Below are 27,019 nucleotides of genomic sequence, written 5' to 3'. Positions count from 1 at the left end.
TAATAATAATTATAATAATAATAATAATAATCTTTTCTACTCTAGGCACAAGGCCTGAAATTTGGGGGGAGGGGGCTAGCGGTTTAGATTAACTCCAGTACGCAACTGGTACTTAATTTATCAACCCCGAAAGAATGAAAGGCAAATCAACCTTGGCGGAATTTAAATTCAGAACATAAAGACAGACGAAATACCTATTTCTCTACCACCCACAAGGGGCTAAACACAGAGAGGACAAACAAGGATAGACAAAGGGATTAAGTTGATTACATCGACCCCAGTGTACTTATTTAATCAACCCCGATAAATAATAGTGATAATGATAACGAGCTTATTGTATACAGTGCTCACGTGTACTACAGCATGTTGGCAAAGTGTAAAAAGAGGTGACAGAACACAGCAATAAATTATGAAAAGATAGCAATGAAAGCTAGGGGTGCATGCCAGAGTACACAGACCGGTAAAATCAGTAGCAGGCTTTAAAAGATGAAGCACAGGAGTTGATTAGTTTTTGCCTAAAAGTTCTTTATAGTGATGCTGTAGCATAGCCACAGCAAGAATGACTGACACAAATACAAAAAAAAAATAGAAGATAGTCCGAAGTAGACATTGGAGCTCCAAGCAATTCTCTAACTTGTGGAATCCTTTCTGATGTTGAATGAAGATGAGGATGCTGCTGCTGCTGCTGTTGCTGCTGAGCAAACGGTCTTCGTTCCAGAGCTAGCAAGATGGGAGAAGTCCGAAACGTGGTCCTTTGCTATTTGTAAGACCCGCAGAAGAGAAAGCAGGTCAACCCCCGACACCGAGAGCATCAACGGATGGATGAATGCGCATCCAGGCTCAGCGGTTGCGTAGGAAGTCTGGGATAAGAAACAGGAAGAAAGAGTGAGAGAAAGTTGGGTGAAAGAGTACAACAGGGGTCGCTACCACCCCCTGCCGGAGGCTCGTGGAGGTTTAGGTGTTTTTGCTCAATAAACACACACAATGCCCGATCTGGGAATTGAAACCGCAAGTCCGCTGCCCTAACCATTGGGCCATTGTGCCTCCACTTGCTGCTGTTGATGATGATGAGGAAATATATCATTGTACTTTAGAGAGGCTTCGTAACTTGAGAGAGAGAGAGTTCATAGAGAGCCAGCATAAGCAGAAAGCAAGGAAATGGAGAGGGAACTTGCTTCACTGATGTCAGGGATGGTAGTTAGAATGGTCTGGATGGTGGTGGTGGAGGTGGTGGTGCCAATGGAAGAAAGCTGAAGTCATCTTAGAAAGAAAAACATATTGACAGTGTTGTATCTTCTCGTCGTCGTCGTCGTCGTCGTGTTGTTGTTGTCTGTTGTTGTTGTTGTTGTTGTTGTTGTTGTTGTTGTTGTTGTTGTTGTTGTTGTTGGTGGTGGTGGTGGTGGTGGTGTGGTGGTGGTGGTGGTGTGGTGGTGGTGGTGGTGGTGATGACAGTATCTGGAGATGGCAGTGGCGGCAACGGTAGGAGTAGTGGTGGTGGTGGTGGTGGCAGTGCTGGTGGTGGTAGTGGCGATGGTGGTGGTGGCGGTGCTGGTGGTGGTAGTGGTGGTGTTGGTGGTGATGATGGTGGTGACGGTGGTGGTGATGATGGTGGTGATGGTGATGATGGTGGTGGTGGTGATGATGGCAGTGGTGGTGGGCTGTAATTGTTATCTAGTCTTTATGTGACTCTGTCAACATAATAACTTTGATTTCAGAGCACCTTCAGAATTGTCCGAGTTCCTCTCCTTATTTCTTGGAGTTTTCTTTTTGTTTTCTTTTTGCATGTGCGCATGTACACATACACACTTACACATACACATACAAACACACAGACATATACACATCCTATATATGTGTAATGTACATGTATATGTATATATATGTGTCTAGTTTCCTCATCTATGGAGAACTTGTGAATGGAAGGAGACTCCGGCAGAAACCAAGGCTGCGATTTAAGGACTGTGTCAAGTCCTCATTAAAGGTCTTTGATATGCAGGACACTGACTGGGAGAACAATGCCTGTCATCGCCACAGATGGAGGAAGCAGGTTAAGGAGGGGATCAACACTTTTGAGAGAGCATGTATCAAGCATGAAGAACTTAAGCGAGCTGTGCGAAAGCGCACGGCTCGTATAGTGAATGGGGAAAGCTTGGTCTGCAATGTTTGCAGTCGTGTATGCTTGTCAAGAGCAGGGCTCATTTGCCACCAACGGAGCCGCAAATGCAAAATATAAGTTAGTCCTAGAGCGCACAATGTTCCTGAAGGTCGGCAATGGTCTTCCTCGGTCACGTGTGGACGCCCATCATCATGTGTCTAGTTATATGCATACACATCCACACATAACTAACATTGATATACACACAATACGCAAATACATTCTTTAACTAAACAATGTTAGTCACTCCCCCATATACCACTTAGTGTTTTATACATATATACATGTATATATGTATATATATATATATATACATACATATTTGAGAAAGACTCAAGAGATTAAGACTCTATTCCTTAGAGCGTAGGCGAGAAAGATATGCCATAATATACATCTGGAAGATCCAGAAGGACTTGTCCCAAACTTTGGCATCAAGAGTTATGCAAATACTAGATCTGGGCACCACTGCATAGTGCCAAGGACTCCACATTTGCCACCAAGATGTAGGACAAGATACTGCAATAGCCTGGGCTTCAGAGGTCCACAGCTCTTCAATATCCTCCCGAAGGACCTGAGAGACCTGCATGGGGTGGATGTATGTGTCTTCAAAATAAAGCTGGACCTCTTCCTGTCAAGATGAACAAACTTAGCAGCAGGAAGTGCAGATGAGGGCAGCTGCATCAAACTGTCTCATGCACCAAATGTCAATTCTATAAAAAGCATTTGTGAAGTAAAATTATCTAGCAAACACCAAATGGTGGTGCCCCAGCATGGCCACAGCTCTTGAGCTGAAACTAGATAAAATATAAATATATATATATATATATTTATCGATTTGAACCAACGTTCTTCTACAGAAAGGAATAAGGAGAGAAACCAGATGGAGAAAGGTAAAAAATAAGAGAGAGAGAGAGAGAGAAGGATGGAGAGGGAGAGAGAAATTAATGAAACGTCTGGATTAACGGTATAAATATATAAAAGGTATTCATACATCCATTCATACATACACACATCCATCCATCCATACATACATACATACATACATACATACATACATACATACATACATACATACATACATACATACATACATACATACACAGATCGACTGGCGTAAAACACGTAGAAATGTTCCAGCTGAGATACCTAAAGGGAGACAACTCAAGGCGATTAGCGGGGTTTCTATGGCTACACGGTGTTTGCTCATAAACTTAAACCCGATTATTTTGTGAAGTTGTGAAGTCTATTTCCACATAATCGGGAATACAAATCTGTTTATTATATTTGGTATTGTGTAATAAACATATTAAGGAGAATGGAAACCAGCAAGAAAGATACAGGACCATGGCATTTAACGGCCACTGGTGAAATTGGAGTGAGGAGAGACCCTATGTTATCGAATGAATTGTTACTGAGGGTATGTACGTCTTATCTTCTGTTTGTTTCAGCCATTTGATTGTGGTCATGCTAGAGCACCGTCTTGTAGAGTTTACTCGTATATATATATTGACTTGTGATTTTTGATTTTTTTTTTGTTTGTTTAAAGGTTAGCGCTTATTCTACCGTCGCTTCTCATTTTTTTTTTTTTTTTTGCTGAACGGCCAAGTTACGTGAACATTAACAAACCAACACCGGTTGTCAGGTAGTGCGCGCGGCGGGCTCCTTTTCAGTTTCCATCTATCAAATCCACAGACGAGGCTTTGGCTGGCCTTAGTTACGGGGACAACACCCGTTGTCAAGCACTGATGGGGATCACACATACACACATACACACGCAACTTAGCGGTTCGGCAAAAAAAAAATGAAGCGACGATAGAATAAGTACAAAACTTTAATCAAAATAAAAATTACAAGACGATATACACACACATGCACGCACGCACACACACACACACACACACACACACACACACACACACACACACACACAAACATGCACACACACACACGCGCACGCACACACACACGAGATCTCTCTCTCTCTCTCTCACCCTCTCCCCCACTCTCTCTCTCACACACACATGCATATATGTATTGGGTTGAGTCGTAGGTAATTTTTGATTTTTGGAAGTAAATTGTTTTGACATATTTTGAACTTCAGATGTTTAAAATTGAAATGGAAACTTCTGTTTTTAAAAGACCCTCACCTGTCATTCGTATTTAAGCCGTAAAAGTGTGCAAATCATAGTTTGATATTAAATTTCACTCTCCTAAAATGGATGAACTGGAAGTGCATATTCACCATATGATGTTGTGAGAGTTTAAGAGAATGGAAAAAACGCTACAGAAACAGCTAAGAAAATATACAGTGTTTATGGCCAAGAGGTCATTACTGACCAGCAAGTGGCGAAATTGGTTTTTCAAAGTTTCGCTCCTGAGATTTGTTATTGAGAGATGACGCTTTGAGATCAGACTTTGCGCCAGGACGCTCATCAGACTTCGCCCATGATGCTTTAAGAAAATTTGGGAAATTCAGTCCTTACAAAAGTACTTAGGAATAAGCAGTTGACCTCAACACATCTCAATCCACCATCTGGCGCCACTTTGAAAAGATAGGAAAACTCAGCAAGTTGGGTGATTGGGTTCCCCCTTTTACTCTGAGTGAGAAGAATAGGGAAGATCAACTGTCCATAGGGACAAGTCTTCTTTCAAAGTAGAACAATGACCTCTTTCTCAGTAATATCATTACAGGTGATGGAAAATGGGTCTTTTAAGACAATGATCTATGCAAAAGACAGTGGAGTGACAAGGATAAATCTCCACAACTTATCTTAAAGGCCGAGCTCTATGGAAAGAAAGGTTATGCTGTGTGTATGGGGGAATCACCGCAGTATTATTCATTTTGAGGTTTTAAACTGTAATCAAACACTAAAGCTGGCATATACTCTCAACAGTTGCAACATGTGCAGGAAAATCTTTTAAGAAAATGCCATGCACTCGTCAATTGGAAAAACATTGTGCTTCGCCATGATAACGCAAGACCGCATTCAGCAAGTATCATGCAGGGTAAAATGTTGGATTTGCGCTGGTCTGTTCTGCTCCATCCACCATATTCACCGGATCTTGCACCAACTGATTTCCATCTTCTTCACTCACTAGAAAATGCTCTGATGGGGGTGGAGAATATTCTCAAGAAAATCTGGTGAAAATGTCTTTGGAAAACTTCTTCATGTTGAGGCCAGCTGAATTTTACTCGATAAATTTTATCTGACAAATGGCAAGAGGTCATTCCAAATAATGGCAGCTATACTGATAATTGAAAATAGTTCTTTGTAAAATTTTTTTCATGAGTAAAGATATTTAACAAAATCGGAAATTATTTATGTCTCAACCCAATATATGCGGCAGGTTTCATTCAGTTTCTGTCTGCCAACTCCACTGACGAGGGTTTGGTTGGCCCATGGCTGTAGTAGAAGAAACTTTCCCAAGGGGCTCCGCAGTGGGACTGAACCCAAAACTATGTGGTTGGGAGGCAAACATGTTACCTCACAGGCGCACCTGCGTCTATAGAAGACTGCTTATCAGTTTTGTTTTTGCTGTTGTTGCTTTGTTTGTTTGTTGAGCGAAGCGGTCTTAGTCCCAGAGCTCGCAAGATCGCGCAACTGTAGTGGGAGAAGTCCGAAACGTGGTCCTTTGCTATTCGTAAGACCCGCACAAGAGAAAGCAGGTCAACCCCCGATATCGACGGATAGATGAATGCGCATCCAGGCTCAGCGGTTACGTAGGAAGTCGGGGGCAAGAAACAGGAAGAAAGAGTGAGAGAAAGTTGGAGCGAAAGAGTACAACAGGGTCGCCACCACCCCCTGCCGAAGCCTCGTGGAGCCTTTAGGTGTTTTCGCTCAATAAACACACACAACGCCCGGTCTGGGAATCGAAACTACGATCCTCCCACCGCGAGTCCGCTGCCCTAACCATTGGGCCATTGCGCCTTCACTGCTGTTCTTGCTCAGCCCTAGGCTAACTCAGACTGAACTGGTCTGTAATCAAAGGACAGGCAAAGGGATTAAGTCGATTACATCGACCCCAGTGCGTAACTGGTACTTAATTTATCGACTCCTAAACGATGAAAGGCAAAGTCGACCTCGCCGGAATTTGAACGCAGGACGTAACGGCAGACGAAATACCTATTTCTTTATTACCCACAAGGGGCTAAACACAGAGGGGACAAACAAGGACAGACATAGGTATTAAGTCGATTACATCGACCCCAGTGCGTAACTGGTATTTAATTTATCGACCCCGAAAGGATGAAAGGCAAAGTCGACCTCGGCGGAATTTGAACGCAGAACGTAACGGCAGACGAAATACCGCTAAGCATTTCGCCCGGTGTGCTAACGTTTCTGCCAGCTCGTCGCCTTCCCAGTGATGGCCATCTTGGACTACATTTTAACAATATGAAGGCGTTGTTTAAGGATGATGAACAAAACACTCATATTTCCAAAGGTGAATTATCCAAACTCGAAAGAATTCTTCTCAACACATGGTTATGTGTGTGTGTGTCTGTGCTTGTCCCCTACCACCATCGTTTGATAACCGATGTTAGTGTGTTTACGTCCCTGTAACTTAGCTGTTCGGCAAAAGAGATCGATAGAATAAGTTCTAGGCTTACGATTTGTTCGACTGAAAGCGGTGCTCCAGCATGGCCGCAGTCACATGAATGAAACATGTAAAAGAAAAAGAATGAAAGAATTGGTCTTAACAAAAAAAATCTTATGTGTGTGTGTGTGCGTGAGAGAGAGAGAGAGAGAGAGGGGGGTGAGAAGAAGAGAGAAATAGAAAGGAAGAGAGAGTGAGAGAGAGAAAGAGAGAATAAGTACGGACGTCATTACTACCCGACCGTGACTCGTCCACTGAAGTGTGAGACCTTGAGAGAAGAGAGAAAGAGAGAAAACGTTGTGTTCATATCTGTTCTGACATGTCCAGTGTCCACAGTAACGACTTCTAACGTTGAAGGAATTTATAATCAACCGGAGAAATACCACACACACACACACACACACACACACACACACACACACACGTGCATTGTAACTGTCTGCTGCCTATGTGTATGTGTGTGTGTGTGTGTGTGAGTATTCATTTTTATGCTAATCTCTATATTCTCCTATGGAGTTTATAATCAGCCGGAGATACACCACGGATGCGCACATTGTGTGTGTGTGTGTGTGTGTGTGTGTGTGTGTATATATGTGTGTGTGTGTGGAAGTGCATGTATGTATGTCTGGATGTGCATGTATGTATGGATGGATGTGTATGTATGCATGTATGTATATCTGTGTACACCTTTCGATGCTGTGTATGCTATACTGTCTACAAATCTATCGGAAGCCTCAAGAGACATTTTAAGATCCACAAAGATCAGAGCTTAACTGTTGCTCTTGGTGGTCCAAATTGGATATACAATCTATGTGGGTGCAGCCACGTAGCCAGCCGATTGCAACAGGGGATGCTATCTTGATAGCTGGGGGTGCTGAACAGGGGTACGGACAAAAGCCTCATACTTAAAAGTGTGAAAGTGGACAAAAACCCCATGCTTATATTTTTCGGGGGTTTTTTTTCCACATTTCTTGATGCGTAGCCTGGTCAAAATTTCTGATATATTTCGTTTTTATTTTCATTTTACTTGTTGCAATCATTAAACTGAGGCCATGCTGGGGCATCACCTCGAAGAATTTTTAATCGAATGTATCGACTCCAATATTTTTAAAAATGATTTTCAACAAGCACATAGTTAAGCCTAAAAGATCTTTGCACATGCTAGAGATAACAGCCAAATCTTTAAACATTATTTTTTATATAATTTCAAATAAATAAAAACAGAAACCACGGTTGTGAAAAAAACAACAAAAACAAAACACTTTCATACTTTAACTATGGGGGTTTGTTTGAGGGGCTTTTGTCTTAGGGGGGCTTTTTTCCTAAGGGTCTTTTGTATTACACCCGCTGAACAGAACTCTAAAAACCGTACTGTTTACAAAATTTGACTATGTCTCTGTTGTGTGGAAACAGACCCCCTCCCCCAAGGTAGAACGGATGGATTAGTCCACCAGGATAAATATGGTAGAGTAATGCCAATGGGTTGACGGACCCGTCAGCGCTCATGAGCAATGTGTCGACTCGGGAGTTCGAGTAGTAACGGTGAGCGGACAAACATCTAGTACTATCTCTTAAACAGAATTAATGTATTATTTTATTATGTCGTACGACACAAACCTCTCAAAAAAATTCAAAACACGAAATAAAATCAGGTTACATTTATCTAATACAACTGCAATCTACGGCAACGCAAGGCAAAAAAATTAAGAAAATCGTCCTTCTCTATACTTGATTTGTATTTATTAAGGGAAGCAAATATCACGAGGTTTGGTTTTTGCTGGTGTTTCACATTTCGTCGAAAGGGTATCATAATTCGAGTTAGCGTCGAAAACGATGATTCACATGTAGCTGTGCTAGATCCAAATGTTAATGGTGAACCATACAAAAGATAAACATTTGGAAAGGCATCCTGTACAATACGTAAAGATCCAAAAAATATCGAGCAGTGTCATCATATTTGGTTTGGAAATGTATGCTTTAGCCACAGTAAGTTAAGAAAGTAAGGTCGATTTATCGCAATTAACTAAATTGCTCAAAGGTTTTAAAAGCACCAAAATCTAAAAATGTCTCGAACGTTGGTAGTAGACTTGCCAAGGAAGAATATATACTATCGTTTTGCTCTGAAAATCTGTTATCTGGCTCTCTCAAGCTTTCGTCGATGATCGCGATATAAATTTTGCGGTGAAAGGTTATCCAGTCATCTTGTGTTGGTACCAGGGCTTCAACAACATAATCTGAAAAACGTCGGGACCCGCAAGCCTTTCGATACATGCATTCCTCAATAACATTAAATTGACGCATTTGTTTCAGAATCTCATTGTTGGCGTTCCTTCCATGTCACCATAGCTTGGATATGGGATGCAGAGTTTGCGTGCTTATTTAAACAGTTGTTTTTTTCTTTTGCGTGATGCCAATTAGAATATCCATTTTTCATAGAACAATATCATCTTGAGCAGAAGTATTAAAGTGCCGACAAACAAAACAAAACAAAGCTTTCTTTGAAAGAGAATACTCTAACCATGGATGACCAGTATACCAGCTTGACGAGAAGTGACGTCTCTGATTTCCATAAAGTTTTGGATCAAACTTTGCTAGAATTGGCTGCACTGGTTGGTAGTCGACCTGTCCTAGATCATCCAATGAGGGTGTCAAAGACATTGCAAAACCTCCCTTGAGCTGCGAAACTACGTTTGCAATTCTCTTTGCTTAGCATTATTAGATGAATCAGATTGGAAATTCAGCAATGATTGCTTCAGTTTTCTTTTTCGGTAGTGATTCATTATTTTTGGGCACTGATATTCGCAATAATTAATTCTAAGGTAGAATATCGTAGTAAGAGTAACAATTTCTTAAAATTTATGTATTTTTAAATTAAACTCGAAAGAGATTTCGGTTCAAGCAATTTTTTTTTCAATTTCTTCAAAGTTACGCTTTTTTTTTTAGTTAAACACAAAATAATTTCAGTATAAACTTTGTTCAAAGTGTAAGAAAAATTATTCAGTGAAAGTTCTCACTTGAAGAATCCTTTAAGAATGTAGATTTTGGGAAATTTCAAAAATTTTCTTTCCTCTGTAGAATTAAAATGACTTTTTAATGTCTGTCTCTGTTCATATATATACGTATGTAGTGATGCGTTTATTACCATAAATCTCTAACTACAGCAACTAATTTACCCACATTTTCATATCACTAACTACAAAATCAAAAGAAATTCAATTTATTGCATACAAGGGAGATAACCTCTTCATACTATTTGGCAGGTTTAGAGGCTTGGATCTGTAGTCTTCGAATTAGCTCTCTCTTTTCTGCTTTTGAGAAGCCTATTTTCTCAAGATTGGTATTTAAGCTGTATGTTACATATGTGGTTGAGTTGGTTTGTAGCTTGAACTCTCGATTCACACACCCAAGTGTGTACATCTCTTCATATAAAAATCTCACATGGAGAATCTTTGGAATGTCTTAGAAATCTCCACTGTGTCGCTAATAGATTGGATTTGGAGAATCCGTATCAGTTTCTTTTGCTCTTTCTTTTTTGCCGTGAGACCGAGTGTTTATAGGTTTTTGTGCAGATTTGTTGGTATATAACCTAATGTACCTTTGATGCTGGTTACTAAGGGAATGTATGTATGTATGTATGTATGTATGTATGTATGTATGTATGTATGTATGTATGTATGTATGTATGTATGTATGTATGTATGTATCAAGCATGTGCCGTCAGTAATTTACTCAGAGTAGGCAGTTGGTGACATTTATGTAGTAAAACACACACACACAAAAGCGAAACACAGGCAATACAAGCGTGCACGACTGAGTTGAAGGCAGATTTATTTCTGCCTTTATAGCACGTAAAGAAAACGGTGTGGTAGGAGTGTACACAGCACGTGTACTACAGCAGTACTTTGCGTAGATTAAATACTGAAATTGAACAGCAGGAGCGAATTATGCATATCTAATAAAACAGAAAATATTTTGTATTTTATGCATAATAATCAGAGTAACCTTCATAATTTTATTGAATTCGGTGCATATTTTGCCATAAAAAGAAAATGTTACTATCGATCTATTTCATTCAGGGTAGGCACTACCTACCTTGCCTACCTAAGCGGCATGTCCCTGGTATGTATGTATGTATGAGACCGCTATTGGTAATGTAATTCAGTACAAACTATTGCATGGTCGGGTCGTTGGCGACTAAACTGGCAACCCCACTAAACTGGCTTAGTGAGAAAGGTGATAGGACACCTTGAAAGGATAAAAAAACAAAGCTTGATAAAAGGGCAGAATGCTGGCCTTGTGTCTGAAAAAGATACCATTAAAGCAAAATTGTTTGTACACTGGATGAAATACTTAGCAACTTTTCGTCCGTCTTTACGCCCTGAGTTCAAATCCCGTCGGGATCGACTATATCTTCCATCCTTTCGAGGTCGATAAAACAAATACCAGTTGAGTACTGGGGTCGATGTAATCAGAGCCGACGCAAAGCCCCTGCATCCCCTGCGGTTGAGGGGCTCCATGTTAAGATTAAAGTACGTAGATAAGTCATCTATTTTCATTGGTTAAGATGTCGAACAAGAATTAAACTATGTTATCTGAAAATTTCAAGAAATAAAATGGTAATACATTTATCTGCAAAAGTTCTTGTAAAAATATTACATTGTACCACGGATGTGTACCAGACTTTGTGGATTTTCTATGATAGCTGTTGAACACAAACTTAACTCTCAGCTTGATTATTCTGAACTGATCAATGATTTCGCAAAGCGAAAAGTGCGCCATGTTTGTCTTTGAAAGTTGCCTGGATTATAAAAATGCTCTTTTTATTCATATCTGGAAGCTTTACTTGTTGAAATTTGGAATAGATCTGAATAGATTTAACTTGTCGAACTTTTAAAAGATGTTCTTTAGGATAACGTGAAATATGGAGCTTCAAATAGAATAAAGTAAACTATAGCTATGAATAAAAGATGCGTAGATCATGAATTTTGATTGAAGGGATGTAGCTTTGAAACAAAAAGTTGCAGGGGCCCTCTGAAAGTCAGGCGACGGAGCCAGATGTAATCGTCTAACCCTTCCCTGCAAAATTTCAGGCGTTCTGTCTATAGTCGAAAGTATTTATTGATCGTCAGCTTTAAGGTCAATTAATTTCGCTGTTTTCTCAGCGCTCGAGATAGTTGGAGGCGAAGGGAAACAACTCTGACAGAACTACTGCCGTAGAGTTCCACAGGTAGTTTACCTCTATACAGTCTCACACATCTTCGAACATTCAAGCTATGTCTTGTTGCTGGAATTAGATCGGGCATGCGTAAACTTTTCCAAGAAGCGTGTCGGCCGCATGAGATATAGCTCATCATCAGGTGGGCCGTATTACTAAAAGAATTCAAATTACAGTAATGCTTCGATATATGAGTTAATTTGTTCCCAGATCGCTCGTAAAGAGAATCTCGTAAAGCAGAGTAATAATTTCCCATTGTAGCAATGTTATAAATCGTAATTGTTCCCAGAAAAATATTTTACCAATAAAATTTATAATACTCATGAATAAATGGCAATAAAAAAAAACAGTAGAACGTAAAGAATATTTTATGTAAAGTATAAAAAATGTCAAAATCATAAAATATATTATTATTATCGTTTTCGCTATCACTTTCACTCGTACTTGACTCATGCACACCATCATTTGTAGACACGATCGCCGATTCACAAGCACTCGTAGACAGACTTGTAAATCTCTTTTTAAAAAAAGTCTAGAGATGTTTGCTTAGAAGAAACTTTTTTCGCTCTCTATACATTTCTCGGTAACACGCAGAAGCATTTGTTATAGCCGTAGAAACTTTTGCCCTTCGTTCTAAATTTGGAGGACTCTCGTAAAGCGAGTCCTCGCAAAGTGGGGTATTACTGTAACTTTTCGTTTGGCGTGCCATTCGCAGAAATTCTGCAAATGTAGTTTGTCAGTTGATTCTAGACGAGCGTGGAGGATGTTGCGTAAGCCCTTCCTACACAAACTTGTAGATATCGAAGTGCAGTCTCGAGCCCCATCACTCATAAGGCTGCTTACTCGCTTTCCATGGCGTATAAGCGACCGAGATCACAACATCCGCCCCCCCCCCAGCAGGGTTAGTCACTGACAACCGAATGGATTGCAACAACATGAAATGAAGTGTTTTGCCGAAGAAAAGAGCGCATGGCCCAGTCCTGTCCGGTCCATCCCGGAATCGAAACTACGATATGGTGATCGTGAAGAGCACACTATGACCTCTAGGTCATACACCTTCCGTCTGTCTGTCTGTCTGTCTGTCTGTTTCTTCCCAAAACTATTTATTAGCGATTCCATTTTTTTTTTCTATTAGTAAATTTTGCACCGTTTATTTCACCATTTATTTCCAACAGCCTGACCTTGGCAAACGTCGAATGAGGAGTTACACAGTGCCATCCCACTGGATATACGGCTTGGAATACCCACAGGGCTGCGGGACAGTAAGTCAAGGTATATAAGACTCTATCTATCTATCTGTCTGTCTGTCTGTCTGTCTTCTAGAAACACCAGTGCTTGACCAGTTGTTTTATGCTCGGGATAAGTAATACTTTGTTTACATCGAAATGTAGGTACACGAAGGGGTACTGAAAATGTTCCAGGTTTTGGGTAAAAGAAAATACAGGGAGATCGGTTAATTATGATTTTATTCAACATATTCCCCTCTCAGGTTATTGCAGTGGTCCTTCAGCTTTTCTAAGTTCTGTGAAAGAATTCGGAAGGCTGGGCCTCCAGCCAGGCTGTTTTTGCGAGACCCTTAAAACCAAGAACTTTTCAGCACTCTCTCGTATATGCAAGAAAGAATTAAGTAAGAAACGGGAAAGTAATATTGAAATATTGCTTTCCCAGCAACAATTCTTCACATAGTTTTCAACAGCAACAAGGGTGGAGGCGCAATGGCCCAGTGGTTAAGGCAGCGGACTCGCGGTCGGAGGATCGCGGTTTCTATTCCCAAACCGGGCGTTGTGTGTATTGAGCAAAAACACCTAAAGCTCCACAAGGCTGCGGGTGGTGGCGACCTCTGTTGTACTCTTTCGCTCCAAGTTTCTCCCACTCTTTCTTCCTGTTTCTTGTCTCCGACTTCCTACGCAACCGCTGAGCCTGGATGCGCATTCATCCATCCGTCGATGCTCTCGGTGTCGGGGGTTGACCTGCTTTCTCTTCTGCGGGTCTTACGAATAGCAAAGGACTGCGTTTCGGACTTTTCCCATCTTGCGAGCTCTGGGACGAAGACCGTTCGCTCAGCAGCAACAGCATCAAGGACAATCACCGGCGCCGCCATCGCTACCACGAGCACCACAACAACAACAGCAACAACAACTGATCCATCACCCACTCCTTAATTCAACCCACGGTTGATGACTGGGTCAGCAGCCAATTTTGCGACAACAATTACAGCTCTTTACCCACGTTTTCATATCACTAACTACTAAATCAAAAGAAATTCAATTTATTGCATCTTTAGCGACTTCAGATATTGCTTGCTTGGCAGATCAGGTATTACAAGGGAGATAACCTCTTCATACTATTTGGCAGGTTCAGTGGTTTTGAATTTGAAACTTCACATATTTAATTTTTTTTTTTTTTTATATATTGCACAATTTCTTATCAGTTACTGTCATTTCTTTTGTTTTCGTTTTCTTTCAAAAGTAGATAAAACAAATTCTCATGCTGGTGGGTGGAGGCGCTGAGATTCTAACTGGGGGTGCCGTACACCCCATAGCCCCCCCCCCCCCGTAGCTACGTGTCTGGTCTGAAGGCAAGATGTTGGTTGTGGACATGCGCGGTTCACGTTTTCTTTGTATCCTTGCAATCCTGTTTTGTTCGTAGGCGGTGACATCTTTGTCGGTGCAGCTTCCGCCAGGCTTTGCGGTCTTGTTGGTTGAATTTCCCAGGTATCAGGGATGATCTCAAAACTTTTCAGTGAGGCTTTTTTGAGTGCATCCTTGAAGTGCTTTTTCCGTGCTCTTTGCGTGCGCTTGTCTTTCACCAACAGTCTCTTGGGGGAGTCGCATGTCTGACATTCGAACAAGGTGATCTGCCTACCTGACTTGCCCTAACCCTAACCCTAACCTTCAGCAGTGTGAAAATAATGCTTGGCAGATCATTATCAAGGGAGATAATCATCTCTTCATAATATTTGGCAGGTTCAGAGGTTTGAATTTGAAATTAAAAGAATTAGAAGTAAAAACATGCATAAACTTCACTTATTTAAATTTTTTTTTTTTTTTTTCACTTTTTGCACAATTCTCCCATGTTCTAAACTGTAATTTTTTTGTTTTTGTTTTCTTTTTCTTTCTCTATTTTCATCCGTCATATTGGCATTGTTCTTGAAAAGCCCTACGAGGCTGGGATTTACCAACCGATTTTATTAGCACCCCCTTGAAGCCTCAAACTGTGAGTGTACGTAATTATATTGCTTTGAACAAGGACTGTGTTCAGCGAGGCATCGTAACCGCCCCAGAACAACGTAGCTTCCGCCAGTTGTACGACATACGAAATACTATCACAAAGGGCCATGCCGGAAGGTTTGAGAAAATGGAATTTCCCATTGAAACTACGTTTGGAATGCCCGTCAGGTAAGATTCATCTCCACCTTTTCTCTATCTCCCCCGTCTCTCTATCTCTGGAAAGTCTTCCTCCATCCCCCAATTATTATTATTATTATTGTTATAATTATAATTATAATTGTAATTATTATTATTATTATTATTATTATTATTATTTGCCAATTTTCGGATACGAAGAGTTCGGAAAATTGCCAAAAATCAGCATTTTGAAATTTCGGCCTATCCTTCCTACCCCCACCCCAATTTCTTCATTTTTCACTTTTTTCCCTAACCCTAACCATAACCCTAATCCTGAAACCTTAACCCTAAAACCCTAACCCTAACTACAAAAACTTTTGGAAATTTTTTTCAGAATCATAATCTCCGTATTTTTCCGCATATTTTGAGAAAAAAAATCAAAAAAAATCTGAAAAAATGATTTAAAATGAAGAAAGTAGGGGGAGTGGTAATTTCAAAATGGCGTTCTTTGCCAAATTTTTTGCAAATTTGTATAGAAAAATATAAGTTTTAAAAAAGGGGTGCTTTTTTGCCCTCTTTTTTTTTATTATAGACCCCGAAAGATAAAGCCGACCTTGGCAGAATTTGAACTCAGAACGTAAAGACAGAAAAAATGCTGCTAAACATTTTGCCTGGCGCTCCAAGGATTCTGTCAGCTCGCCGCCTTAATATTGGTTTCGATATTTTTTTCTACTCTAAGCACAAGGCCCGAAATTTTGGGGGAGTGGGGTGGGGGCAGTCGATTAGATCGACATCAGTATGCAACTGGTACTTAATTTGAACTCAAATTCCGCCGAGGTCAACTTTGCCGTTCATCCTTTTGGGGTCGATTAAATAAGAACCAGTTACGCACTGGGGTCGATATAATCGACTTAATCCGTTTGTCTATTCTTGTTTGTCCCCTCTGTGTGCAGCCCCTTGTGGGTAGTAAAAAAATAGGTATTTCGTCTGCCGCTACGTTCTGAGTTCAAATTCCGCCGAGGTCGACTTTGCCTTTCATCCTTTCGGGGTCGATTAAATAAGTACCAGTTACGCATTGGGGTCGATATAATCGACTTAATCCGTTTGCCTGTCCTTGTTTGTCCTCTCTGTGTTTAGCCCCTTGTGGGTAGTAAAGAAATAAGTATTTCGTCTGTCTTTACGTTCTGAGTTCAAATTCTGCCGAGGTCGACTTTGTCTTTCATCCTTTCGGGGTCGATAAATTAAGTACCAGTTGCGTACTGGGGTCGATCTAATCGACTGGCCTCCTCCTCCAAAATTTCGGGCCTTGTGCCTAGAGTGGAAAAGAATATTGAGAATTACAAAGGCGGCGAGCTGGCAGAAATGTTAGTACGCCGGGCCAAATGCTTAGCGGTATTTCGTCTGTCTTTATGTTCTGAGTTCAAATTTCGCCCGAGTTCGACTTTGCGTTTCATCCTCTCAGGGTCGATAAATTAAGTACCAGTTGCATACTGAGGTCGATCTAATTGACTGGCCCCCTCCCCCCAAATTTCAGGCCTTGTGCCTAGAGTGGAAAAGAATATTGAGAATTACAAAGGCGGCGAGCTGGCAGAAATGTTAGTACGCCGGGCCAAATGCTTAGCGGTATTTCGTCTGTCTTTACGTTCTGAGTTCAAATTTCGCCCGAGTTCGACTTTGCCTTTCATTCTTTCAGGGTCGATAAATTAAGTACCAGTTGCATACTGAGGTCGATCTAATTGACTGGCCCCCTCCCCCCAAATTTCAGGCCTTGTGCCTAGAGTACTAAAGAATATTAGTAGCAGTTTTGTCATAGGGTAGATTAAAAATCGACTCCACCCTTTCTCCAAGTTTGTTTTATTTTGTGTCAGATTTAAAACCCAGTAATTTTTCGTTCAATTTCTGAAATCAGGCCATCCACTCCTATACAAGAAGTCATTGGAAATAAATTTGGAACAATGTGGGTGCAAGAGAAGAAAGACGAATTTGCGCGACGGACGCAGAGAGAAGCTCATAAACAGGTAAGTTTACAATTTTGAAATATATTTTAGTATATACCGGAGTAGTTAGAGTGTGTGCCGCCGAGTTTGTCGCCTTCACTTCGAGCTCCCACCGAGAGTAGTTTTAGCAACAGTAAAAACATTTTTTGTGTCAACACTGTCCATACAAGCTTATACAGACTCTAAAGCGCCACCCACATAGTTCGGCAGTCATAAAAGCTCCGCTCCCTCGTCTTCTCCATCTGCCAGCTACGTTACTGTTTGTGTATCAATTATCACTAGCTACATGAAGGCGGCGAGATGGCAGAATCGTTAGCACACTGGATGAAATGCTCAGCGGTATTTCGTCTGCCGCTACGTTCTGAGTTCAAATTCCGCCGAGGTCGACTTTGCCTTTCATCCTTAAGAGGTCAATAAATTAAGTACCAGTTACGCACTGGGGTCGATATAATCGACTTAATCCGTTTGTCTGTCCTTGTTTGTCCCCTCTGTGTTTAGCCCCTTGTGGGTAGTAAAAAAATAGGTATTTCGTCTGTCTTTACATTCTGAGTTCAAATTCCGCCGAGGTCGACTTTGCCTTTGATCCTTTCGGGGTCGATAAATTAACTACCAGTCGAACACTGGGGTCGATGTAATCGATTCATCACCACCTCCCACAAGCTGTCCTTGTGGCAAAAATTTGAAATAATTGTAACTAGTTACTAGGCATAACCGTGTTGTTAAAAAAATCCACTTTGCAATCATATGGTTTTCAGTTCGATCCCATTGTAAGGGATTTTGGGGGAGGGGTAGGTCAATTATATCGACCGCAGTGTTCAACTTGTACTTATTTTTATCGACCCCGGAATGATGAAAGGCAAAGTCGACCTCGGTGGAATTTGAACTCAGAATTAGAAAACAGACGAAATGCAGCTAGTCATATTGCCCGTCGTACGAACGATTCTGCCAGCTCGTCACCTGATATATATATTAATTAGTAACTTAGTCACGAGGACATCTATTGGAGGAGATGGGTAATATTTAGAACATGCATTATCGACTCTGTAAGTGCAAAATGGCAAGTCTGAGACCCGAAATTTGAGCTTAGAAAGGAACGTAACTAACACCGCATAGCATTTTTTTCCGAGGCTTTGCAGCATCTGCCGTCCATGGCATTTTTATACATATTTATAAGTGTAGTATATCAGACAAAAAATGAAAGCAATAAATATTGAAGTACATGAATCTATTATCCTGCAAGGGAGATAACTAGTTTGTATGAAGTTTAGCGTAGCCTTCCTTTACGTGGAATTCGCGCGTTCATTGTTTAGTGGGCACGCGATAAATAGACGGATGTAGTAGTAGGAGTAGTAGTGTGTGATAGAGAGATGGAGAGAGATAGAGATAGATAGATAGATAGATAGAGAGAGAGAGAGAGATATTCGTGTAAAACTTTTTCTCCTCCTCCAAACGGTTCTAATTTTCCTTTTGTGACATATAGTCACCAATTCAGTATTTATAACTTTCCAATAAGAGCAGAGTATGTCAAAATCTAAGTGTTTAATAATAAACATATTAAGTCAGACTGTCAAATTACACACACACACACACACACACACACATACACACACATGTTTATTTAGCTTATAGATTCTTATACGATATGTATGTCTATATGTGCGTACATATGTATACAACTATATGCCTATCTAAATACATATGTACATACATATTCTGTTATATATATATATATATATATATATATATATATATATATATATATATATATATATATATCTTTTGTGTCTAGGGAGAGCCATTTTTTTATTGTGCTTAAAATTTCACACACTCACCGGTAAAATTTCCACTTATTCCTTATTTTTATTTTCCTAAAATAAATTATATTATAAGGCAGAAAAAGAAAATGACTCTCCCCAGACACAACAAAATATGCTTCAACACACGAACTCACATAAAGAATCTTGCAAACCAAATCCCAAAACGAAATATATATATACTATTTCCATTTGTGTCACATGTTACAAAACTTGTAGATAATACCTGGACTTAAAAGAGACTTAAAAGACATGCTAATTCCTTCAGAATCAGATTCCATAAAGGCAAAGATGTAGAAGAAACTTGAATAATATCTGTCACTAGTGTCTTAAACCCTGTCAATCAGCAGGTGGTCTTAAAAGCCATCCGTGGGTTCAATCAACGGAGGGATTATGCTGTGTAATAGGGTGTGGTGTATGTGTTGACGGGACGGCTATTATCTGTCAAAATGAAGCAATCATCATCATATATATATAAATATATATGTGCGTATATATATATATATATAGGCGCAGGAGTGGCTGTGTGGTAAGTAGCTTGTTTACCAACCACATGGTTCTGGGTTCAGTCCCACTGCGTGGCACTTTGGGCAAGTGTTTTCTACTATAGCCTCGGGCCGACCAAAGCCTTGTGAGTGGATTTGGTAGACGGAAACTGAAAGAAGCCCGTCGTAATATGTATATATATACATATATATATGTATATATATACATATATATATATATATATACGTGTGTGTTTGTGTGAGTGTGTTTGTCCCCCTAGCATTGCTTGACAACCGATGCTGGTGTGTTTATGTCCCCGTTAAAGGCGGTGCTCCAGCATGGCCGCAGTCAATGACTGAAACAAGTAAAAGAGTAAAAGAGTAGATATATATATATATATATTATATATATATATATATATATATCTATATATATATATATAATTTTAATCCAAAAGGGAAACAAAAAAACAACAACAACAGGAACAATTACAGTATTATTATTAATAGGCGCTCAGGAGATGGAAGCAGGGAATATATATATATACTACATATGTGGAAAATCGGTGTGTATTTGTTTGTGGAGTTGTTAGCTAACTCCTCCCACATCGTTTTATTGATTTTGATGAAAATTGACACGTGAGTACAACTTATGTCTGGAAACCACGTGACATACTTAGAGGGGACCTTTATATTTGCCTCATATGTCTAATTTTTTTAAAACACCCAAGGGAAATAACCTATAGCACCTGCACAATATATTTTTTAAAGATTCAAGGGAAATATAACAAGTTTCATTGTTTATGTTCGATTACTTCGAATACTGATTTTTTGTGTGTCCAATTTCTAATTTCTGCAGAAAATACCACTTAATTTGACATGTGAGTAGAACATATGCCTGGAAACCTCGTGACATACTTAGATTGCTGAAAAAAAAAATACTCGATAATAGGGCCCCTCCAATAGATCCTAAGTATGTCTTTGTGCCTATGTTTGTCCACGTCACCATCGCTTGGCAACCAGCGTTAGTGTGTTTACATTCCCGTACCTTAGCGGTCTGGCAAAAGAGACCGATAAAATAAGTACTGGGGTTTAAAATAAGTCCTGGGGTAGAATTGTTCGAGAAAAACACTTCAAGGTTCCAGCATGACCGCAGTCAAATGACTGAAACAAGTAAACGAATAAATGAATACACACACACACTCATATAATGATATATATATATATATATATAATATATATATATATATATATACACTCACACACGTAGACACCTACTTATGCACACATACACATACTCATAACATACACTGTACCAATCATTTTCTGGAAAGCTGCATACTTTAACGTATCAACTATCGAAGTAGGAGGACACCTCTGCTAATGGGAGCGCCTCTACGTGGTCGCTTGTCGAGTTAGAAATAGCAGCAAAATTTTACACTAAAAGAAGGGAGAAGGCACAGTGAATAATGTTGTTCTAGATCAGGGGTCGGGGAACTTTTTCAACCAATTACCCCAAAATATATTTACTGATGAAAACGTTACCCCTTGATTTGAAAGGAAGAGAATCATAGATTTTTTTTTTTTTTAGTTTGATATTGATGTCCCATATTTTGTGGCTTGAAGTCATTCTACTGAGTTGAAATTTCATTATCAATTTTCAGAATCGTCAGAGTGCAGTATATAAAACAAGAGCGAATATGTTAGCTCAATATCAACAACCAACTAAAGAACCAGAATTGTGGAAACTTCCACGCTTCACTAAATGTGTACGTATACGTTGCATTTCTTTGTAAGGTTTTGGTCTGATGTCGATTCATTGTAGGAATCTGTTGTTTTGCTTCTGCTTTTGTTTTTCAGACTTTTTAGATTTCCAAGAAGTCCAAGGTTGAATTTATTGAATGATATACCAAAGTTGTTTTTTCTTTTAGTGGTTTTTCTTGTAGTATTCTTGTAGACTATATAAGGCAGAATATACACCTGTCTCTATGTATGTATGTATGTATGTATGTATGTATGTATGATGTGTGTGGATATATATGTAGTTTTATAAATATATATGTATGTTTATATATATATTTTTATATATACATACGTACATACATACATTCATGCATACACCTACCTACCTACCTACCTACCTACCTACCTACCTACCTACCTACCTATTTACCTACACACACATGCATATATATACTACCCTTATTCGACGACAGAACCATTGCAGCAAGCTATCTTGCGATCTACAAAGAAGGACTAAACACACAGATGGTCCAATCCGTTCGAGCTCCGAGGAATTTCTCGTCCGGGAATCGTACCACACACAATACCATGGAAGTGCACACTGTCCAATTGTCCCATCGGCAACTTATAAATACGTTCGTGAGCCTACATGGTATATTAAATGGTCTGTAGTAAATGTGGTCCATTCCATATTAGGAACTAAACGAATCAACCTTATCCTATAGACATATGATCAATGGCGTTCAAGTCATGATCGTTCCGACAGTGTATAATCTATCCATTCGTTTTATCAGGCAGTTGACAATAGACAGTAATATGAAGTATAGTTAGCTGCTATTTCATACAGGTCGAGCGAGGGCGTACAAGCTTCAACGTTTTCTCTGTGTTGGAATTGATATTGATGTTTTTTTTTCACAGGCACAACCTCACCTCGAAACCTTTCGATCGGAAGCCAAGAAAAATCAGGCAATGGCTAAACAAGAATTAGACAAAATTCCTCGACTTGGAACGACACAGCAAGGAATATACACCGCTGCATATCATTAAAAACTATCGTCGCATCAGATTTTCTCACAGAGCCAAACGATTTTCTCGTTCTTTCTTTCCTTCTTTCTTTCTTTTCTTTCTTTCTTTCTTTCTTTCTTTCTTTCTTTCTTTCTTTCTTTCTTTCTTCGTTTCTTTCTTTCTTTCTTTCTTTCTTTTTGTTTTTTCCCCTTAGTTATTTCTTCGTGGTATGGTTCCTTCCTTTTTCCTTCCTTTGGGCTTGTTTCTTTCTACATCCTTTTAGTTTGTTAGCTAGTCCTTCCTTCTTTCCTTTCTTCCTTCCTTCCTTCCTTCCTTCCTTCCTTCCTTCCTTCCTTCCTTCCTTCCTTCCCCCTTTGTTTATTTGTTTGTTTCCCCTTTTCCCCTTTCTTTTTGTTTATCCACTTGGTGTTTGCTTCTTTCCTTCTCGCTTGCTTGCTTGATCCTTGCTTTCTGTCAGTCTGTGTGTCTGTCTTTATTGTTGTTTAGCATTTATGTCAGGTCCCTGATCCAGTAAGCCTATGATCAAAGACATTCCACTTGTGACCAAATTCCTCTTTTATCCCCCTCCGCCCCAATCATACTGTTATCACCAGCACACTGCTTACTCAATGCGTTCGTCTTTTCAAAGATGGCAACGGGTAATTTGAGGGAGAGATTTCGCTGTTATTTTTAACAGATCGAGCATTTCTCAGTCTACATTTTCCCTACAGCCAAAAAAAGCACACTCAAAACAACCCCGCCAAAACAAGAAAAAAGACCATATTTAGTACTTATGTCTTTCTTTCCTCTCCTTCTTCCCTTTTAATCTTTACTTTCTTTCTTCTTTCTTTCTTTCTTTCTTTTTCTTTCTTTCTTTCTTTCTCTGCGGTCGTGTCTGTATATGTGTATGTATATGTGTATGTACGTATGCATGTATGTATGTATATGTGTGTATGTATGAATTCATGCATGCATATATATATATGTGTATATATATATGTGTGTGTGCGTGCATGCATGTATGCTTGTGTGTATGTGTGTGTGTGTGTGTGTGTGTGTGCATGTGCTTGTGGTTGTTCATGTCTTAACATGTCTCTATAGCAATAGAAGCATATGTCTGTGTGTATGTTTATGTGTGTACATGTAAGTATGTACGTATATATATATATATATATATATATGTGTGCGTGTGTGTGTGTGTGTGTGTAGATGAACGGAAGTATGGCCAAATGGTTAAGAAGTTCTCTTCGGTATCATGAAATACTAGGTTCAATTCTACTGCAAGTCACCTTGTGTATATATACTTTTTACTGATGTCCACTCCAGTGCCTTTGAGTAAAAATTAATTTAATGTTAACCGCATGGAAGTCCGCCGGATGACTGTACCTGCATTCCGAAGGGTCAACCTTCACACATACATTGTTTTACTGGTTATACAGGATAGGCCCAAGGATTTAGGGGCCAAATGTCCATGGAATTAAGTTAACAGCTAAGTTATTGTTAGCATATCCTAAGTAAGACATTGAACCGTACCTTTTGGTGAAGCTACAGCTCGGGCGTTCAGGAGATTTGTGGAAGTGTGGAGGTACCATTTTGTCACCGCTACATCTTGTTCTACTCTGGTTCAGGTTGGTATTAATTAAGGGCTTCAATTATCGGTTAAATAGTAGAAAGGGCTTTGTCGCAGAGACACAAGATCCGAAGGAGGCCTGGCTTCTACACATGTGTCCCATAGGTTCACCTGTGCGTGGACAAATTCTCGGGTGACGAACTAATCCTGCTACTTAAGGGTTAAGTAGGCTTTGCCCCTCAAAAGTAAGCTCGATAGAACAAAAAAAAAAAAAAAGAATATTCTGTAAATGAACCTGCAGAATGCAACGAGAAATCACTACTGTATTTTTCGGACGAAAAATCACGAACCTTTAGACTTTCGCTGACACCTGTAGGCATGAGATATGATGGGAAAGGTTGTATGTGTAATTAATGTGGTGAGCATTAAAACAGCTAATCAGTAACAATTATACAGTGAGGAAAATATAATTAGTTAGTGATTAATATTATGGGTGTTGGTTATGGCGGTGAGCTGGCAGACTCGTTAGTACGCCGGAGAAAATGCTTAACGGTATTTCATCCGTCTTTATGTTCTGAGTTTAAATTTCACGAAGTCGACTTTACATTTCATCCTTTCGGAGTCGATAAAATAAAAGATGATAATAGAACCGCTAATCAAATATGATGATAATATTATAGATGTGATGGCGTGAAAATATGCATATTCATTGATGCCGTCCACTAGTCAAGTTAATGCTACCATATTTAATCCTTCTGCTTCTTTGAACGCCATTACGTTGTAGAAAAAAAATCTTGGTGAGATCATTGACAAGTACTAAGCGTTTGTCATGGAATTTTTGCTGAATAATATAAAGGTGGCCACACGTTACCTTTTGTTGGGTAGTTTCTACAAGGCAGCAATTTGTCAGCCAATTATAAACGGTTCATCACAAAATGCTGAACAAAATGTTACCGGATATTTTTCCAATACTCAAACAGTTCTGCAATACATTCGCCCTGTACTGGTTAGGTATTTATCGTAAATGGTTGGATAAAAAGCAGAGGTGCCCTTAACTGAATTTAAGCTCTAGACTTAAAGAGCGGTTATGAATTAGTCCAAGGTATTTTTTCTAGTGGTCTAACAATTTCGCCGACCCACTACGCTGCTATATTACATTTTATTCTCGTCCCTGGAAGATTGAAGTTAAATCTGACCTCGGGGAACAGAAATCAAAGTATGAAGAACCGGAATACTCCCGGGGTTTGTGTCTGACTCCTTAGCGACTACACACACACTCACACAAACACACACACACATACACACAATTTAGTAACTGTTTGAATCGGCTCCACGTGGCTTAAGGTTTTATGAGCTCGTCAAACGACTTGGTTACCTGAACCTGACGAGCTGGATTTGTTTGACGAACCTACAAGTCTTTAATTTGCGTGGAGACGAATCAAATGCGTTGAGTGCCACTTGTTTCCTGTCCACCCACTTGTATTATATATATATATATATGTACATACATTCAGACACATACATATGTCGGTTGTCTGAAAAGTTCAAAATCTAACAAAAATACTCTCATGGAATGTGGTCAAGTGAGGTTTACTGTTCAACACTCCACCCCTTGCGGTCCACTCACTTCTGCCATCGGTGTTTCGGTGCTTGGATTCCATTAGTGAAGAAGCTTTCACCCTGTTGATCAAAAATGTCATCAACAACATGATATCGTTATCACTGTGATGCGGATTCCCATACAAGTATTTTTTCATGTTAAGGAACAGATGATAGTCATATGGGGCCAAAGCAGGAGATAGCCATTGAAACCAAGAACTTGCATGCTGGGGCATTGTCCTAATAAAACAAAACTCCTTTCGCCAGTTTTTTTTGGCGTTTGATCTTGATAACCTTTTGTAACTGCCCCAGCCATTTGGCATGGTACTCTCTATTGATGATGTGGTTCTTTTCAAAGATAATCAATAAACACAATGACCTTTGCCCCCCACCACCAAGAGCCATCACATTCCCTGCAGATGAAACGACCTTGGTCTTCTTTGAAGTAGGTGAGAAGGGGTGTTTCCACTGCATGGATTGTCTCTTTGTCTATAGCCATCGCCTATCCTGGGTTAGGAAATGCTCAAAGACACCAGTTGGATTTGCCTTAAACAATGTCAAATTTTCCCGTGATCTGATCAACCTGGTGCGCTTTTGGTCATGCGTCAGAAGACGTGGCACCTACCGAGCAGAAACTTTCGTCGTGTCAAGTTCATTGTACAGAATATTCTCGACTCTCACACGGGCCATGCTAATAGTATTGGCTATGTGATTTTATAGATAATTGGTGAACACGATCAATATTTTCCTCGGTGATGGCAGGTGCAGGACGTTCAGACCTTGGGTCATCTTCAAGGTTCTCCCTTCTCTTAAATTTAGCTGCCCACTACTGTACTGTTGATAAAGCTGGAGCACTCTCTCCTAGTGAGAAAGCATGTCAGTATGAATGTCCCACGGGATAAACCCTTTTTCTGCAGATAATAGCATGATGCCAAATTTTGTCCATTTTCAAGAGAAATCGCTATCAGTTACTTTTCAACAGTCAGATGTCAGTTTAACTAGAAAAAAACCCCCAAAAAAACAAGAGCACTCAGAGAGCGCAAACCTCCGCCAGGGCAACACCAATGTCCTCTCAACGATTAGCTGGAGATGATTTTTAAGATGAGAATGTCTGAAATAAACTCGACTACTCTCACAAACGAGAATACTAGAAATGTACCCGACCGCTCTCAAAAGTCAAGTAAAAAAGTAGGAAAAATAATCCAGAATCCTTGTCCGGTAAATGGATCGATCCCAAAATCTAATCAGTTCATGCCAGTTACGAAGCCAAATATCCTCAAAAGTTTCATCCGAATCCATCCAGCGGTTCTTGAGATATATTGTCCACAAACAAACAAACAAACAAACAGACACGATTGAAAAGAATATTACCTCCGTCATAGCGAAGGCGGAGGTAATAAGTGTCGAAAATAATGTATGCAAATTCCACACGTTTAGAATCACTCTTTCATAGTCAGCCTACGAACTTTTCAGCTCGCCGTCATATGTACACA

General features: G+C 39.8%; 1 protein-coding gene across 1 annotated transcript; it reads left to right on the top strand.

The window, feature by feature from the left end:
- Positions 1–3,343: 3,343 nt before the first annotated feature.
- Positions 3,344–22,439, top strand: LOC115209917 (cilia- and flagella-associated protein 77-like). Its single transcript, XM_029778519.2, has 6 exons — positions 3,344–3,572; positions 13,142–13,238; positions 15,124–15,364; positions 17,223–17,331; positions 21,274–21,378; positions 22,271–22,439. The coding sequence occupies exons 1-6, from the start codon at positions 3,471–3,473 to the stop codon at positions 22,397–22,399; spliced, it is 783 nt and encodes a 260-aa protein (XP_029634379.1). The 5' UTR covers positions 3,344–3,470; the 3' UTR covers positions 22,400–22,439.
- The last annotated feature ends 4,580 nt before the right edge of the window (positions 22,440–27,019 follow it).

This window comes from Octopus sinensis, linkage group LG3 (genome assembly GCF_006345805.1).
Source record: "Octopus sinensis linkage group LG3, ASM634580v1, whole genome shotgun sequence".
Taxonomy (NCBI): Eukaryota; Metazoa; Mollusca; class Cephalopoda; order Octopoda; family Octopodidae; genus Octopus; species Octopus sinensis.
The sequence above is the reverse complement of the archived record's forward strand: the minus strand, read 5'-3'. Positions and strand labels throughout refer to the sequence as shown.

Coding starts and splice junctions, on each gene's coding strand:
- LOC115209917 (XM_029778519.2), top strand. CDS start 3,471: ATGGAAACCAGCAAGAAAGATACAGGACCATGGCATTTAACGGCCACT. Junction 13,239..15,123: donor CTGCGGGACAGTAAGTCAAG/GTATATAAGACT, acceptor GTTCTTGAAAAG/CCCTACGAGGCTGGGATTTA. Junction 15,365..17,222: donor ACGTTTGGAATGCCCGTCAG/GTAAGATTCATC, acceptor TTCTGAAATCAG/GCCATCCACTCCTATACAAG.